Source organism: Peromyscus leucopus, chromosome 19 (genome assembly GCF_004664715.2).
Source record: "Peromyscus leucopus breed LL Stock chromosome 19, UCI_PerLeu_2.1, whole genome shotgun sequence".
NCBI classification, from domain to species: Eukaryota; Metazoa; Chordata; class Mammalia; order Rodentia; family Cricetidae; genus Peromyscus; species Peromyscus leucopus.
Window position 1 is genome coordinate 73,901,056 of NC_051079.1, and position 15,995 is coordinate 73,917,050.

At 41.4% G+C, this 15,995-nt stretch overlaps 1 protein-coding gene across 4 annotated transcripts in view; it reads left to right on the forward strand.

Annotated features, from left to right (window-relative positions):
- Nucleotides 1–1,348: 1,348 nt before the first annotated feature.
- Nucleotides 1,349–15,995, forward strand: part of Neto1 (neuropilin and tolloid like 1) — a 114,217-nt gene continuing 99,570 nt past the window's right edge. For all 4 annotated transcript variants that reach the window (XM_028873860.2, XM_028873861.2, XM_028873862.2 and 1 more), the window contains exons 1-4: nucleotides 1,349–1,907; nucleotides 3,938–3,991; nucleotides 4,257–4,394; nucleotides 11,556–11,804. In XM_028873860.2, coding sequence (XP_028729693.1) covers nucleotides 1,880–1,907; nucleotides 3,938–3,991; nucleotides 4,257–4,394; nucleotides 11,556–11,804 — 469 coding nt within the window. In that variant the 5' untranslated portion in view covers nucleotides 1,349–1,879. The remainder of the gene's footprint in view (nucleotides 1,908–3,937; nucleotides 3,992–4,256; nucleotides 4,395–11,555; nucleotides 11,805–15,995) is intronic.

A 15,995-nucleotide genomic window follows, 5' to 3' on the forward strand; every position in this document is an offset into this window, starting at 1 on the left:
TTTGCTGACTGCAACGCTGACTCTTTCTATCCCCCCTTTCCTTACTATTGTGAGCCCCAGCTGGGGCGCATTCTGCCTGTAGTGCTGCAGGGGCCAGAGGGTCGCTCACCCCCTGGGGCTGCACCGCGGAGGTCCAGCTCGCACCGCGGTGGTCAGCACAGGCGGGGGTCAGCAGAGGCCTGGGAGTCAGTGTGTGATCCCGGAGCTTCTGGGCAGAGGTGGAAGGAGGTGCTGTACTGTCAGGGGGAGGAGGGACTGCCCAATGCTGCCAGCCTCAGCCCCCGCCACCCCACCCCACCCCACCTCATGGCTCTGCCTCGTTTTTTTACTGTGATTTCACATTCATCTATTCGCATTTTTACAAATTAGGGTTCTTCCTGCTGTTTTTCCACCAACTCCTCTCTCCTCTGAGTTTGACGAGCAGCGCGCGCGCGTTTGTGTGTATTGGGGTGGGGTGATCCGTGTTTGCTTTTGGACGGTTGTGAGTATTTTTTTCCGAGAAAGATACATTTCAAGGGGCCGCGTCTTTGCGGGAGCAGTTTGGTAGGATTCTCGTGAGGATCTCCTCCGGTGATTAATCGTGAAACTTTTATCGCTTTCCTTTCTCTTCCAGCGCCGGGCTTCCGATGTTAGACCAGCGGCTAAAAGGTGAAGTCTTCACCCTCTGGAAGAGGGGACTAGAAGGCTCCAATTGGAGGGACGGGAGACAGTCGTTTCAAATCTTTAAAAAGTGATAAACCAAACTCGAAGGGGGCATTTTCGCATGATGGCCCCTCCCCCTTCCACGCCTTTCGTCCTCCACTGAGATGCAGTGGGGAATCTGCGAAGCTGCTCTGGACCCTTCTGCCAGAGCTGGCTGAGGAAAGGAGCCCAGCCTGGTCCTCACCCCCTCCCCCTCCCCCACGAACCAAGCCGCTGTGATGTCCTTGCTGTCGCCGCCGCCCCATTGCGCCTCGCACCAGCCCTGGGGGCACCAGCGGTGCTCAGCTGCCCAGTCTCACCCAGGCTTGGGGCTTCCTGGAGGGTCATGCAACCCAGAGCTATGACCAAGGCGCTCACTTGGTAACTCTGCCATATTCTTGATCTTCCTCTCCCTCCCTTCCCCTCCCCCTTTAACCACCCCCGTGTTCCCCTCCACCACCCTTGAGCCCTCCCCCGCCCCCAGACGCCCACCCTTAGGTTCCTTTTCCTGCAAGATCGCAGAGGTGGCGCGCAGCCTGCCGAGCCCATGACGGACCCCTGCCTCCTGCCTTCAATGCCTCAGCAGAAGACCCCCAAAGGCTGGAGAGAGGAGGGCTGCGGCTGGACATCCTCCCGGCGACGCTGCTCGGACCTGGTGCTCCTGGTGGATGAGACCGGCGACTGAGCAAGCCCCTGCCGCCGCCTTCGCTGTCGCCCTCCCAGTTGCTGCCGTCGGTCGGGACCAGTCCCCGCCTTGCGCCTTCTGCCGCCGGGTCCAGATCGGGTCCCGGCTTTGGGCGCCCCGGGGCTCGCCCCGCGCCTGCCGCCGCCCGCGCGCCGACTGCCCGCCGCGTCCTCCTGACAGCTGCGGCGGCGGCGATGATGCAGAGGAGGAGGGTGCTGCCGGCGGCGGTGCTGATGGTGGCGGTCGGCGCCCGGGTGTGATGAGAGCGTCATGGTGGAGACGCTGGCTTCGAGGCGGTGAGAGAGCGAAGGAGGGCGAGAGCCAGCCAAGGGCGGAAGACAGAACAGTTCCGAGCGCGACCGCTTTCTTTCCTCTCTCGCTTTCCCCCCACTGTATTTTGCCCGTGGTTTGCATATTTAAAATCTCCGGACTCCATCCTCTCCCTACCCACGAAGTCTCCCCGTTTCTAAATGGAATTAGTGGAGATCGGAGCCTCTGGTGTAACGCACAGACATGATCTATGGACGCAGTTTGTTTCACAGTGAGTACCTCTCCAGCAGTGCCAGTCCGTCCCCGGGGTGCTGCCACTTCGCCTCTTGGCCCCATGCGCAGGGAAAAGCCCTGCCAACCACTCCAACCAGACCCCGCAGTCCCTTGGAGTCTGGGGCAGATGTAAACTTTCAGTACTGCAGCATCATACAGCCTGGCGGGGGCGGCGCACAGAGTGGCGCTGGACCTCAGAGTTGGTCAGGGAAAGCCCTTTCTCTGTAGGCAGGATCTCTGGGTGGTCCAGAGGAGCATGTAGTTAAAAAGTAGACACGTGCAGGAGATGCTGGGCCCCCGAGAGGATGCAGGTCGACACAGGGAGGTAGCAGGATTGATCTTTGCTGGGTAAGAAGGAATAATCCTCCTTTGTGGGGCTCGGCGGTTCAAGGGCCCACCTATTCCTCAGGTAAGCTGGCGCACACCTGAACCGGGTGGGGGGGTGGTTAGGGCAGAGTACATACCAGCCTCTGCCCCTAGAGCTCTAATTCTGCTTCAGAGTGTGGGAAAGGGTGGGGGCGAGACGGAGAGGAGAGGAGGCAAACAGGTACAAAGTCAGTCATTAAAGGCAATGTCAGAAAATGTGTGGTGGAAATGTCATATTATGAAGCAAGGACTGGCGGGATAAACATGTGCCACTCTATTAAGAGATCTTTTTATTTCACGAGTTCAGGATCACACAGGTTCTCTGTGTGATTCCACCAAAATAGGAAAAGAAGAGTAAAAAGGCCAAATGTACACACTGATACGCCTGGAGCATCTTTGTGCCTCTGGTGGGGGAGGCAGTTACAGAATTACAGCAAGTTAGGAAAGATCTACACACACACACACACACACACACACACACACACACAGAGTCTTTGAATCTTAGGAGTAGATGGATGACCTGGCCAAAGTATAAAGTAGTGCAGTTGATAATTACTGGAAACAATGTCAGGACTCAGATAATTCTTCTGAGAATAATGACCAGGCTTAGATAAGATGGTTGGTTGATGCCCCCACTTCCTCCCCTACATTAGTTTCAGGAGGAAATGTGCAAAGGAAGAGCTTTTATGTAATTGGTCAAAATAAATAATCAAAATGCTTTCATTTGGGGACATGTCAGTTATTACCAAGACCAGATGCATTTTTAACACTTTTCAAGTTTCAGGTTTCTCTTGACATTTCTGAGTGAAGAAAGAAGTAAAGGGAAGTTTAGATCCTCACAGCATTGCAGACTTACTGTTCAGTGGCAGACCAGAGTCTCTGACCCTGAACTGACTCCATGGATGCTTCTAGAAATCCCCTTTTTCAAAAATGTTGTCTGTTACTGGATGATAGCCAGTTTAGAATCACAGTTCGGGTTAGAAATGATGAATTTTGCAGCAGGAGAATGTCACACACAGGGCTAGTTGGTAATTGGGTTAGTTGTTTTTTTTTTTTTTTAAACAAACAAGCAAAAACTAAACTAGCACAAACAATCAAACAAGCAAACAAAACCTTCCCAGAGTGCTGTTTCAATGCCGGACCAATCCACTTTGATCTGTTTTCTCTTGCACTCCCGCCCTACCTGTCATAGGTTTTGCAGAATTGTTTACATTCTACACTCGAAGTTTATTGGCAATATGTTAGGGTGGACCATGGAGATTTGACTCTTCCCTTCTCCCTTCCTCTGTCTACTCATGGTCCTCCTTTCCCTCTACAAAAGCTGACAGGTCTTAGCAAGGGGTCCTTTACTGCAGAGAGACCTGGAGACCTCCTGGCTGTGTGTGTGTGTGAACATTTGCAGAATGTAACATTGTTTATAGCTTTGAAGAGTTTGGGTCTCATTCGCTTTGAATAGGAAGTACTTCCTATGAGAGTCCCACTTTTACTTAGAACATTTTGAATTAGATTTCCAAAGTTCTGAGACACCTTTGTAAGGATTAACAATGATTAAATTATTCTATTTAGGTATCATCTTACCTGTAACTTGTCTTATGGTTTTACAAGGTTTGGTCATTTTGGTTGTGAATTTTAAATTTATAATTGTTCTTTTTTCTGTTTCAGTTATAGCAAGTTTAATCATCCTCCATTCCTCTGGAGCAACCAAGAAAGGAACAGGTGTGTTTTGTTTTTCATTTTTTTTTTTTTGTTGATTAAAAAAAAAAAAGCTAATGGAGATGTCTAATTATTTTGCATTTTCCTACTTTACCATACCCATTCCAGAATAGCTGGACATCTCATACAGTGAATAATAGACTGGCCTTGACTAAAAGACTATCTTGAAATTAATTTACTAATGGATATTATGAGAATATCCTCTCTATTTTTGGTGTTATAAAATATTGGAAGGTGGTTCTTTTTAAAAATGTGTTTTGTTTTATAGAAAAACAAATCACTTCGGAAACACAGAAGTCAGTGCAGTGTGGAACTTGGACCAAGCATGCAGAGGGGGGTGTCTTTACCTCTCCCAATTATCCCAGCAAGTACCCCCCTGACCGAGAGTGTGTCTACATCATAGAAGGTAAGAGCGGAGAGATGCCAGGCAAGGGAGGCAAACAAAGCCTGGCCTTCTCAGGCCCTGCACATGTGATGTGAACAGACATTACAAAATAACTGTGAATCCAGAATCAGGCTGGTTTCTGAGATTATTAGAAATGGGTTATGAACACACAAATATCTGGTAAGGTAAATGAAACAACCACACAACCTAAAAGCTTCCTTTTCAGCAATCTGAAATAAATATTATTATGAGTTATTCTACAGTTCACGTGCTATGTCAATTTGTGACATTCTGAAAACTAATATTTTACTGGTTTATTAATTATAATAGTTGATATGCTTGTTAGTGTTTTCTTCAATACTATCAAGCAACAGAGAACCACGTGAATGGCAAAGTTGTATCTGCAATCGTGTTTTCTAAACATTAATTTGAATGGCATTTAAAATCTTTTTGTGTATTTGCAAGTGAGATGATCATATTTTCAAGTCAGCCAAGGTTCTAACTTATGGAGCTCTCATCCGTTTTCCAACCTGAAGGACAAAAAGTACTTTTAAAAAGATTCCCCCTCTGAATAGTTTCCGTTTCTTTTAACCTTGAGCCACTTCTCTGTTAAACATAGAGAAAGCTTTTAAAATATGTGAACATGTCTCCCAGTGATGAAGAAAGGCTACGTTTTAAGTGTTAGTTCCAAATAACCCAGAACTTGGTACCCTCCACGCCATGTACACCTACAGGCTAAGTTATGGTAACAGAAAATCATGACTGCACAATGTCTCCCGTAAACCAGGGTTGTGATCACAGGGTAGATCTTTCAAAATAAATAGATAAATAAATAAATAAATAAATAAATAAATAAATAAATAAAACAAAGCAAAACCCTCTGGGTTCTGTTTCTCTAATTTTGAGAGATCCTGTTTAGAAATGATTTTTTATTCTTATTTTCATCCATAAATTAGGAATCTTCATCTTCCTCTTGCATTGCATAATGTAGGAACTTTTTTTTTTTGGTTTTTAGAGACAGGGTTTCTCTGCGTAGCTTTGTGCCTTTCCTGGAGCTCACTTGGTAGCCCAGGCTGGCCTCAAACTCACAGAGATCCTCCTGGCTCTGCCTCCCGAGTGCTGGGATTAAAGGCGTGTGCCACCACCGCCCGGCTTAATGTAGGAACTTTTATCAAAAATAACCTAAACTACATAAAGTTTGATATTTAAAGGATAAAACAAACCAACTCAGACATCTGGCAGTTTGCATCTCTAGAAGATGAAAACATTGAGTTTCTTGTTTGAAATCAGCTATTTTTATTTTTTAATCAAGTTTGTATTAGATATTAATTATATGTGTTAATATATTATAAACTTTGGAAGATTTTTTTTTTCTTTTTGAGACAGGGTTTCTCTGTGTAGCTTTGCAGCCTGCCCTGGGATTTGCTCTGTAGACCAGGCTGGCCTTGAGCTCACAGAGATCCGCCTGCCTCTGCCTCCCGAGTGCTGGGATTAAAGGCATGCACCACCACCTCCTGGCTACTTTTGAAGGACTTATTATTTACCCAAAATATTTACTCATAGGAAGGTGTCTTTGTTTTGGAAATTAGAAAATGGAGGCATGTAGAAACTAAACATCTTGCTGAAACTAAAAATACTCCTATTTGAAAGAGCAAAACAGGACATGTTTCCTGTGAGTTTTGCTTTCTTGTGTATTGCTTTGGTAACTTTACATGTACTGCTCACCTTGACTGTGGTAGTTTTCATATAGTTGTATTTATATCAAGGACGAAATAAAGTGAGAAAACGAGCAGAAACTCTCTTCACTCTTAGTATTGTTTTGATGTTATCTGTAGACACTTCATACGTTAAAATCATGTCATAGTGACATTTTTTATGGATTTGCTTCAAGCAAGCGTTGCACAAAAATTCCAAGATACTAGCCTTATGGTACTGTCAATGTGGCTTGGGGAGTGTGAGCCAATCAGAGGCTTCGAGGTTTACCTAGGATTACTAGAGTAGGAAAAAGAAGAGAGAACTGTGATGTTATCCTTTATTGTTCATGTGTATCCAGGTGGTAGTCCTCTTTTTTACAGAACACCTTGTACTGAAGGGCAGAGAAGTGGTAAGCTGGCGATACCTGGCCTTCTACACAGGTGAAGAGAGGAATGGGTAGGAGGGAGATGATCCTAAAAAGGAGATCTGTAGTCTAGGAGCCGAAACTATAGACATTCACAAGTTAATTGTAGGCAATGGAATAACACTGAAAGAATTCAGAGAACTAATGAGGTGAGACTTTAGTGAGAAAGTAACTGAAGGAAAAGAATGCCATCCAAAGAGCTACTGAAAACAGCCAAATAAAACAGAGAAAACCTGAAGGAACGATATTTGCAGGGGTGACAGAGCAAATGGAAGAAACAAGATGTCTTCAAGAAACTGAGATTCAAATGATTGGGTGGTAAACGGTAAAACAGGATTTATAAAACGTTGATGTGGTCAATGTTGACATTTTTATGGGTAGCTCCTGGAGAGAATAAATGTGTGGAATTTTAGCTTGATGGAGAGATCTATTCTGGTTCTTCATGTTTATAGGATATAAATACAGAAATTGTTAGTGAGGATTTCATATGAATAAAAATATCAGGAGGCATTTAGAACACTAATATTTCAAATTATTAAAAATGTCTTGGGCTTTCCTTAGAATGCCAATTTCTTTCGAAGTAGAGGTTCAGGCACCATCTGATTTTGAAATCATTCCACTATGTTTCAACAACACCCAGTGCACTGGAGTAACATGAATAAAGAGAGGCTGGGGATGTTTCTGGGGCATAACATGTTGGGAATGGACCAAACAGGGAGACCTGGAGGACTCTCAGAAGGAGCTCCAGATGATCAGGGAATCAGGAGGGATGTTATGGAGCTGGTGTAGATGAGATTCAAGAATCAGTGGTTTTCCAAGTGACAGTTGTTACAAGAAAAAAATGAGGCAAACACACATATGTGTTTATTGTATGAAGCAATCAAGAGTCTGCTTGTGACTTTAGAATTAGCACAGTGATTAACACAATGATGGAGAGAACCACCTCCCAGTCAGTAGAAGATTGAGGGAAGACAGTACTTGGAGGGTGGGGCGTGGGAAGGCGCAATAAACTGGTTTTTTTTTTTTTTAATGAGGAAAATTATACCTATTTGTCTTTAGAAAAAAATCATTTGATCAGTAGAAAATACATGAATTTAAAGTAGAGAAAGCTTTTTTTAAAAAAAAAAAATTGTTGATGCAATGTAGAATTCCTGGAAGATAGTCTCAATGAAGGATTGTCTAGGTGAGGTTAGTTTATGGATATATTTTCACAGCTGGGTAAACTGAGGTGAGAAGACGCATCCTGAAAGTGGAGGGCATTGTTTCTTTCTTTCTTTCCTTCTTTTTTTCTTTTTTTCTTTCTTTCTTTCTTTCTTTCTTTCTTTCTTTCTTTCTTTCTTTCTTCCTTTCTTCCTAAGATATTTTCTATTCATTTTACATATCAACCACAGATTCCTCTGTCCTCCCTCCTCCCACCTATAAGCCTTCCCACCCAACCCAACCCCCATTCTCACCTCCTTCAAGGCAAGGTCTCCCATGGGAAGTCAGCAGAGCCTGGTACATTCAGTTGAGGCAGGTCCAAGCTCCTCCTCCCTGCACCAAGGCTGCAAAGTGTCTCACCGTAGGCACTAGGTTCCAAAAAGCCAGCTCATGCACCATAATGGAACCCTCACCCAGTGACTGATGGAGGCAGATGCAGAGATCCATGGCCAAGTCCCAGGCGAAGCTCCAGGAGTTCAATCGATGAGAGAGAAGGGGGTTTCTATGAGCAAGAGACATCAAGACCATGATTGAAAAAAGTACAGAGACAACTAGCCAAACTAGTGGAAACACCTGAACTGTGGACCAAGAGCTGAGGAGCCCCCATGGTACTGGACTAAGCCCTCTGGATAAGTGAAACAGTTGTTTAGCTTGAACTGTTTAGAGGACATTGTTTCTTAGTGTGGCTCTCAACTGTAAAAGGAAAGAGCCATTAGTTTATGCTCTCTGCTCCTGTGGATATAATGTCACTTGTTGCTTCAGGTTCCTGCTGCCTTGATATTCTCCAAGGATGAGGGATTTAACTTGGAATTGTGAGTTAAACATTTTCTCATTCTTGTTGCTTCTGCCAGACTATTGCATAATAGCAACAAGAAACAAAGCTAAGAGAGATAGATCAATGGCCTCATTGCTTAAGATAAGACAACATATGGTTAAAAAAAAAAATCAGGTAAGCTCACAGTCATGGAAAGCAATATCCTTTCGTGGATTTCAGATGTTATCAGCACTCTTTCTGCTAGGGAGGTACATGGCATGTATATCAAGTGATTCTGCATGGGCACCATATCCCAAGAGGCTGGGATCGATGGAAATCTGAAGAAACTTGAGTGTCAGCTGAACATCAGCTAGGGGAAGGAGAATGAGAGAGTCTGTGAACACAACAAGCTGAAGATGAAGAAAGAGTGAGTTTATGAAGCTGGACCCTGACAGATTCGGTTAACCTACACTGTGACCATCCTTTTGTGCATCTATGATAACAACTCCGGATAGAGTGCTCACTTTTTAACAAGTTATTTGGTATTTTCTAAAATTTAGCTCATGAAACTTTCTTACCTGGGCTTATGAGTAGTTAATTTCAGCATACTAAGTGAAAGGAAGATCAACTGTGCATGTGTAACATGTTCTACAGGAGCTGCAAAAGGGCATGCTGCTGGAAAAGAGTGGTGCATTTGTCCATGTTGAATAGAGTACAAGCCACAAGAAAAATGAAGATAAGAATAAGTATATTCTTTACACACGGATGGCTCTTTATTTCCTGGTAGAGGATACAGGTGGACATATGTTAATAGATGGCATACTGAATGCTAAGTAAAATAGCAAAAGACAGTACTTTTGACTTTTTTCTTTCCTTAGCTATATAGTATTTGTAGATTTAAAAAGAAATGCCTGGAGCCAGGAGATGTTGGAACATGCCTTTAAATCACAGCACTCTGACAGAGGCGGAGGCAGTGAGTTCAAGGCCAGCCTGGTCTGCAAAGTGAGGGAGTTCCGGGACAAACCAGAACTGTTAGACAGAGAAACCCTGTCTCGGGGAAAAAAAAAAATGAAAGAAAGGAAAGGAGGAAGGAACGAAGGAAGGAACGAAGGAACGAAGGAAGGAAGGAAGGGAGGAGGGAAGGAAGAAATGTATGAATGGTTGTAGTTTGTGTTCCCTTAATCTTCCTCTAACTTATTAAAGAGCAGATGTTACAAGCAAGTTTACAGTGTAGAGTAATAAGGAACTCAAGTAATACATTTAAAGCTATGTTTGTAAACAGATCCTCATTCTTAAACACTTATCTTTATATTTGTAGAGTAATAAGCTGGGTAGAAAACAAGATTTCTCAGATAGCTTTAAAAGATATTTTTCAATTCGAAAGTTTTAAGCATTTATTGGAAATTCTCTCAACTCTGTCATACCTCCTCTGTCTGTTAACCTTTGTAATATACACTAATATCAGATAAAAATGTGGCCTGAGTTGTAAATTTCTCTTTTCAGTAGGCAGAGAGTTGGGAATGTTTATAAGGATGAAAACTATTTTGGAGAAAAATCTTTAAACATAAGCTGACCTCGTTGCTATTGATTTTTAATTTTAGACTTGGATAGCAGTAAGTTTATATTTTATTACAAAATCTCCATTTCTAAGTTATCACATATCTCCATTTTATATAAATCACTGGCACCCATGTCTGTACAAGTTTAATTTTTAGGTGATCAATGGTTTTGATCAATATACACTTAAGAAACAGTGGAGCAGGATAGCATACATTCAGAATGGTTACTGATCACATAGGCAGCAAGTCTTACACTACCAAAGTTTTTGGAAGAGTTAGTCCATGCAGAAGGTCAGGTAGCAAGGAAGCTCTTCTAAGAGGCTTCAAGGAAGCAGTGGTTCCTGGCCTGTGTACTGATATTTCAGACAATGTTATGTCCGTTATGAATATCCTGGCTGAGTATAACAGGAATTGCCATTACTACTGCTTTGGCCATGAAAGGGAACAGTGTGAAGGAATATTAAAATATATACTAGTACGGTGACTAACATGGTTGCTAGGCTCATCAGACTCTCCTGTTTTTCAGAGAGCTATAGAAATATTGATGAAGGCAAACTAATTTTTAATTTACTCAAAATAATATTGAAAAAAATACACAATGGCGTATATTGTGCTTATGTACCAGGAAAAGAAGGTAAATAAGGTTCTTGTCTTTAATGAACAGACTGAGAGAAGATTTCCTCTAAACAAGAGTGTCTAGGAGAGCTGGAAATGTGGCTTAGTTGTGGAGCATTCCCTTATCATGTGACAGTCCCTGATGTCAATCATCTGCACAGAAAAAGTGAAACAAAAGCAAATGGTAGGAAACAAGCAAATGAAACCCTCCCTCAATAAAGAGGGTTAAATTGTAGTTGTCTAGACAGGGGAGAGAGTGAGCAAAACAAGTGTACTCCAGCTGCAGAGGGCATGATGTGTTAGGAAACAAGACATGCACCAAGTGCCTTGAGTTTGGGGGCTCTGAGGTGATGAGGTCATGGAAGTAGGACTTCCTCAAGGCCTTTTTCTGTCAAGTGCATTGGTCTGTTGTTCAGCTGGGGAGACTACTACTGGAGCTCAAGTTGAGAATGATAAAATCACATCGGATTTCTGCGATCATTGCCTTGTATATGCACTTGGATCTCATCAAGACACCTGGTTGTAACTACTTGAGTGGTTGCGTAACTGCCTGGAAGATAACTCCTGAGTGCTTTCTGGCATTAAAACTGAACACTGGAGTTTATAAGAAAAGAGAGAACTATACCCTCCACCCACCCTGCACCTTCTAACGAGTTAACAAACAGCATTGCTAACCTGGTGTTGGCTCCATGTTAGACATTTCATGTTAAAATTGCATTTTGTGCAAAGTCATTAGTTTTAAAGGCCAACTTTTAGGTGTTCTTTAATGAAAATGTCTCTAGACTGCTAAACATCTCCTTTCTTTGTATTTCCATGTAACTCTTCTACAGACTTCTATTGAACAGTATATAAATAGAACCTGACAGAATCAGTTAATCAGCCTCAAGATTTAAGAAACTGCTTTCTACATATAATCTGTCTTTTGTTTTCTACAGCTGCCCCAAGGCAGTGCATTGAACTCTACTTTGATGAAAAATATTCAATTGAACCATCTTGGGAGTGCAAATTTGATCATATTGAAGTTCGAGATGGACCTTTTGGCTTTTCTCCAATAATCGGAAGGTTTTGTGGACAACAGAATCCACCTGTAATAAAATCCAGTGGAAGATTTCTGTGGATTAAATTTTTTGCTGATGGCGAGCTGGAGTCTATGGGATTTTCAGCACGATATAATTTTACACCTGGTAAGTAGAAGCTTGTTTTCAATTTTTTTCTTACCTCCCTCCTTTTACTTCTCTATTTTCATAGTACAAATCTTTCTTAAGATGTTAAATTTTTTCAGTGAAATTTCAAGTTATGGTTAAAAATCCAATCTATAACCCTCTTTCTTTATGCTTCACAAATTCTGGAAAAAATCTTGAATCTTAGCTACCATCAATCTATGTGGTCATCAGAAACACAATTGAATTGACTTCCATTGTATTGAAATGTGTAATTTGAGACACAATCTATAATATGGAGATCGATTATAGGTAGGATCCCATTAAACTTGAAAAGACAATCGTAATACAATAAAATTTATCCATCAAAATGATTTTTAAGAACATGAAAATGAAAGTATATTTGTTTTGAAAGTTATTATTTTTAAGAGAAATGCATCCTTCTATACAATAGCCTAATATTTTTTAAAAAAAACATGGAAATCTTTCAGAGGTTTGAGGAAAAGAAAACTGAGGCCTGTGGGAGTTAGTAATCATAAAATTATTCGTCTTATGTCAAGTTTCACCAAATATTTAAAGGATTCTGTGATGTTGACTGGCTCATTTTATGAAAAGTAATCTTCATTAGTACAAATATATATTATTATATTCTTAAACCCACAAATCATTCCATGCACATTGATGGATATTTGATGAACTGAAGCCATTTTTTTTCTAGTTGAAGAAAATCATTCAAATTACACTCAGCATGTAACTTACATGTGGTGATAGGCTTCTCACTTTGTATGCGTTGTTTTGCTTCAATTATAATAGGCAACAAGAAACATGGAATATAGGGAAAATCTTTGAATCTATGGTTTCATGTTGTAGAAGTAGAGTGCTGAAGGACAGCTAGTGAGAGTGTGTTTGCCTAGCTTAAGAGAGGCTCTGGCCTTAATCCCCAGGACCCCCCCAAAAAATAATCACATACATAGAAACTGAATATAAATAGGGCTTCGTTGAACAAAACGCTCATAACTCTGAAGCTAATTGACATATAATTTAGAATTGTTTACATTATGTCATATAGTGTTGGTTAAATAATTCAGATATTAAATGTGTCATATGGATTAACCTTAAATATTTTAATAGTTCATGACAACACTGTGTGATTGTGGTTCTTGAATACTTTTTATTAACTTTAGACTGCACATAGAAACCATGGATATTTTATGAGCCTAATGAAACTAATTTGGCATGTTTCAAAAAGATATGAACATGTATATTATTTTCTCTAGCATATTATTTGTGCTGTATTTTTAAATATGTTTTTTTGGGGGGTAACTGACAATTTTGAATATAACATATAACTAAAACTGTTTACATGATGAAGGGTTTTATAAGTGTATTTGCATTATTAGTTTGTTGATTATGAGCATCATGTCTAGGGTTTCAAAGTATCCTCTCTTAAAGATTGTGACATCAGTCAGAACTTTTTACCAACATAGCAATGTCCCTCACACTGCTAGCTTCTTGTGGCATAACGTAAGTGGTGGCACCTCTCTGTTATCCCAGGGTTTTAGAAGTCATTTAAGAAGTTTTAGTGGGACCCAAGTGTCAGTTGGAGCTACATCCTTTCTGTCTGGTACAATATTTTATCATCAGGGGAACTCGGTCAGAAGGCACCTCAGGAAAAAAAATCTCAGAAAACTAGACTGAGTTAACAATGGACTTAGGTTTCTGTCTTTACTGGATAAATGAGGGTAAATGCAAAAGAGAATCGGCGGTTGGCATAGGAGAGACAGTAGGACCATAAGAAGAGAACCTGCAATGCTTTTATGATATCAGAAGATATATCACCAAAGCCCTTGCCACCGTGGCAAAGCAAGCAGCAGCTCTTTCCATAAAAGGGTGTGGCTGAGGAAAGAGAGCCAGTGTGGCAATCGGCAGAGGGCAGGGCTTCGTGAATGCTCAGCAGCGTTTCAGTCCTGAGCCCAGCTGCCTTAGCTATCAGTTAGCTTTAAATTTTATTTGGTAGTTTGACTTACATGGTGAGCTGGGGAAACTGAGGAAGAAAGAGTTCCTCAGGTTGATTTCATGATTTTAGGTATAAAATACTGTATAAGTCATCTTGCCACCAAAGCAGAACCAAAGTGAAGCAGCAGAGTCAACTCACTGGCTCTAGGACTGGAATCTTGGTCAGTTGGGGGTGGGGGGGAACACCAACTTTAGGACCAGGCAAGGTCTCCAGGTATGGTTTTATTTTTTATTTTTCGTGCCATTTACCTTAGACATAATCTACAATATTTTATCTTTTACTACATTATTTTATAAAAATAAAGATAGTATTGTTCAGAATTGTTTGAATATAAGTTAGCCAACATATAGTTATGAATTTGAGTTTTTTGAATGTTATTTGAAAGATCTCAATTGTCCCATAGCCAGATTTTTTTTACAAGTGGATCAGCTCAGGGCAGGAGAGATGGCTCAGTGCAGTGGTTAAGAGCACTGGCTGCTCTTCAGAGGTCCCAGGTTCAATTCCCAGCACCCACATGGCATCTCACAACTGTATCTCCAGTTTCAGGGTATCTGACACCCTTATCCAGACATACATGCAGGCAAAACGTCATTATACATGAAATGAAAATGAATAAATCGTTAAAAATGAATCAGATCAAATGTTCTCTAAAATAAGGATATTTTGATGTTATTGGGAAAACAAATGTCCTAGACAGTTTCAAAGTACACACTCCATCTCTGCTCTTTGTGTTCTTTGTGTATGCACCAAAATATGAAAACTTAGTTCTTATGTTATATCACTTTTTTTAAGATTACTTACTTGGGCCCAAGCCACTATAGAAAAAGTTGTAGTTATTTATGATGATAGTGACAAAATATATCCAGGAAGACATAACCACAAGAAGGTCAGGAGACTTATGCACTACAATCTAAAATCTGAATTTTAATATTGAAGTCTGAAAAATTTGGTTTCCACACACTGAATGGAGTGCATATTTATTTATTAGGAGTGAATCACATTTGCCAAGCTAACAAGATTTGTATGTGGTGTGTGTGTGTGTGTGTGTGTGTGTGTGTGTGTGTGTGTGTGCATTTATGTCTGTTATACAATAAGTCATATGTGAATATACCTAGACAGCACATCACTATGTATACAAATGGGTACATTTTCAGTTCAGCTTTTAGGATCACAGAGTGCAATGTTTCCTAGGTGCAGCCATACCTGTGTATTCAGATTACTGTCAGGGGATTACATGCATGGAAAATCTTTGAGCAGTCTGTTTTGAAGCTGAGTTCCATAATTGATACATTTAACAACACTGAGCAAGGGTACTTGGTGTTTCATCACTAAAATGTGGATGAAGTTTTCCGTGGCTGCTTCAGAACTCGAACTCCCATTGGTTTGTTTCCCTATCCTCTCCCTTCTTCTGGCTTCCTGCTTCCATGTTTTCCTTGCTACTTTGCTACTTTGTGTCTTCACTCAGCTCCAAAATTGTTTCTGTTTCCTAAGATCTGAGTGTCTGACTTTCTTTTCTAATCATTTCAAAAATAAAATAAATAGCCCTTTCATCTGTAGCTCCTGCTGGCCCTAGTGTCTAGGCTTTAGAATTCACAGTGATGTCTAAAAATCAGTTAACCCGAACTCGTGCATGGGCAGGGAGGATAGGAAGTCAGCCAATAAAAACACCAGGGAAATCGTTTTGAGGAAGGTGTTCTGTTTTTCCTACCCATTTTAATGGTTCTTTACTTTTTAGTTCTCTGATGGTTATTTTGGGTGCCTATGTCGTCATTCAGTCACTCAGGCCTTGAGAACATGGATGAATCACCTGGGACGGTAGTCTAGCATGCATAAGAATTACTTTCAGGATAAGGACGTAATCAACTAGTTCAAATTCTAGGGTCTGCAAAAAAACAGCATGCAGCTTAAAGAAGGGCCAGTGGATTCAGAGAGGATTAACACAGGGAAATTTCCCCTGTATCCTGAGCGGTGAGTGTACATCAGACATAGAGTTTCTGGCTTCCATGAACAGAGCTAAGTGGCTGTGGCTGGGTGTGGTGGCTCATACATTTAATCCCAGCATAAGGAGGCAGAAGCAAGTAGCTATCTGTGAGTTCAAGGACAGCCTGATCTACATAGCAAACTCCATGCCAGTCAAGGCTGCAGAGAGAAACCTTGCCTCAATAAAACAAAATTAAACACCAGAGCTAAGTACTTGG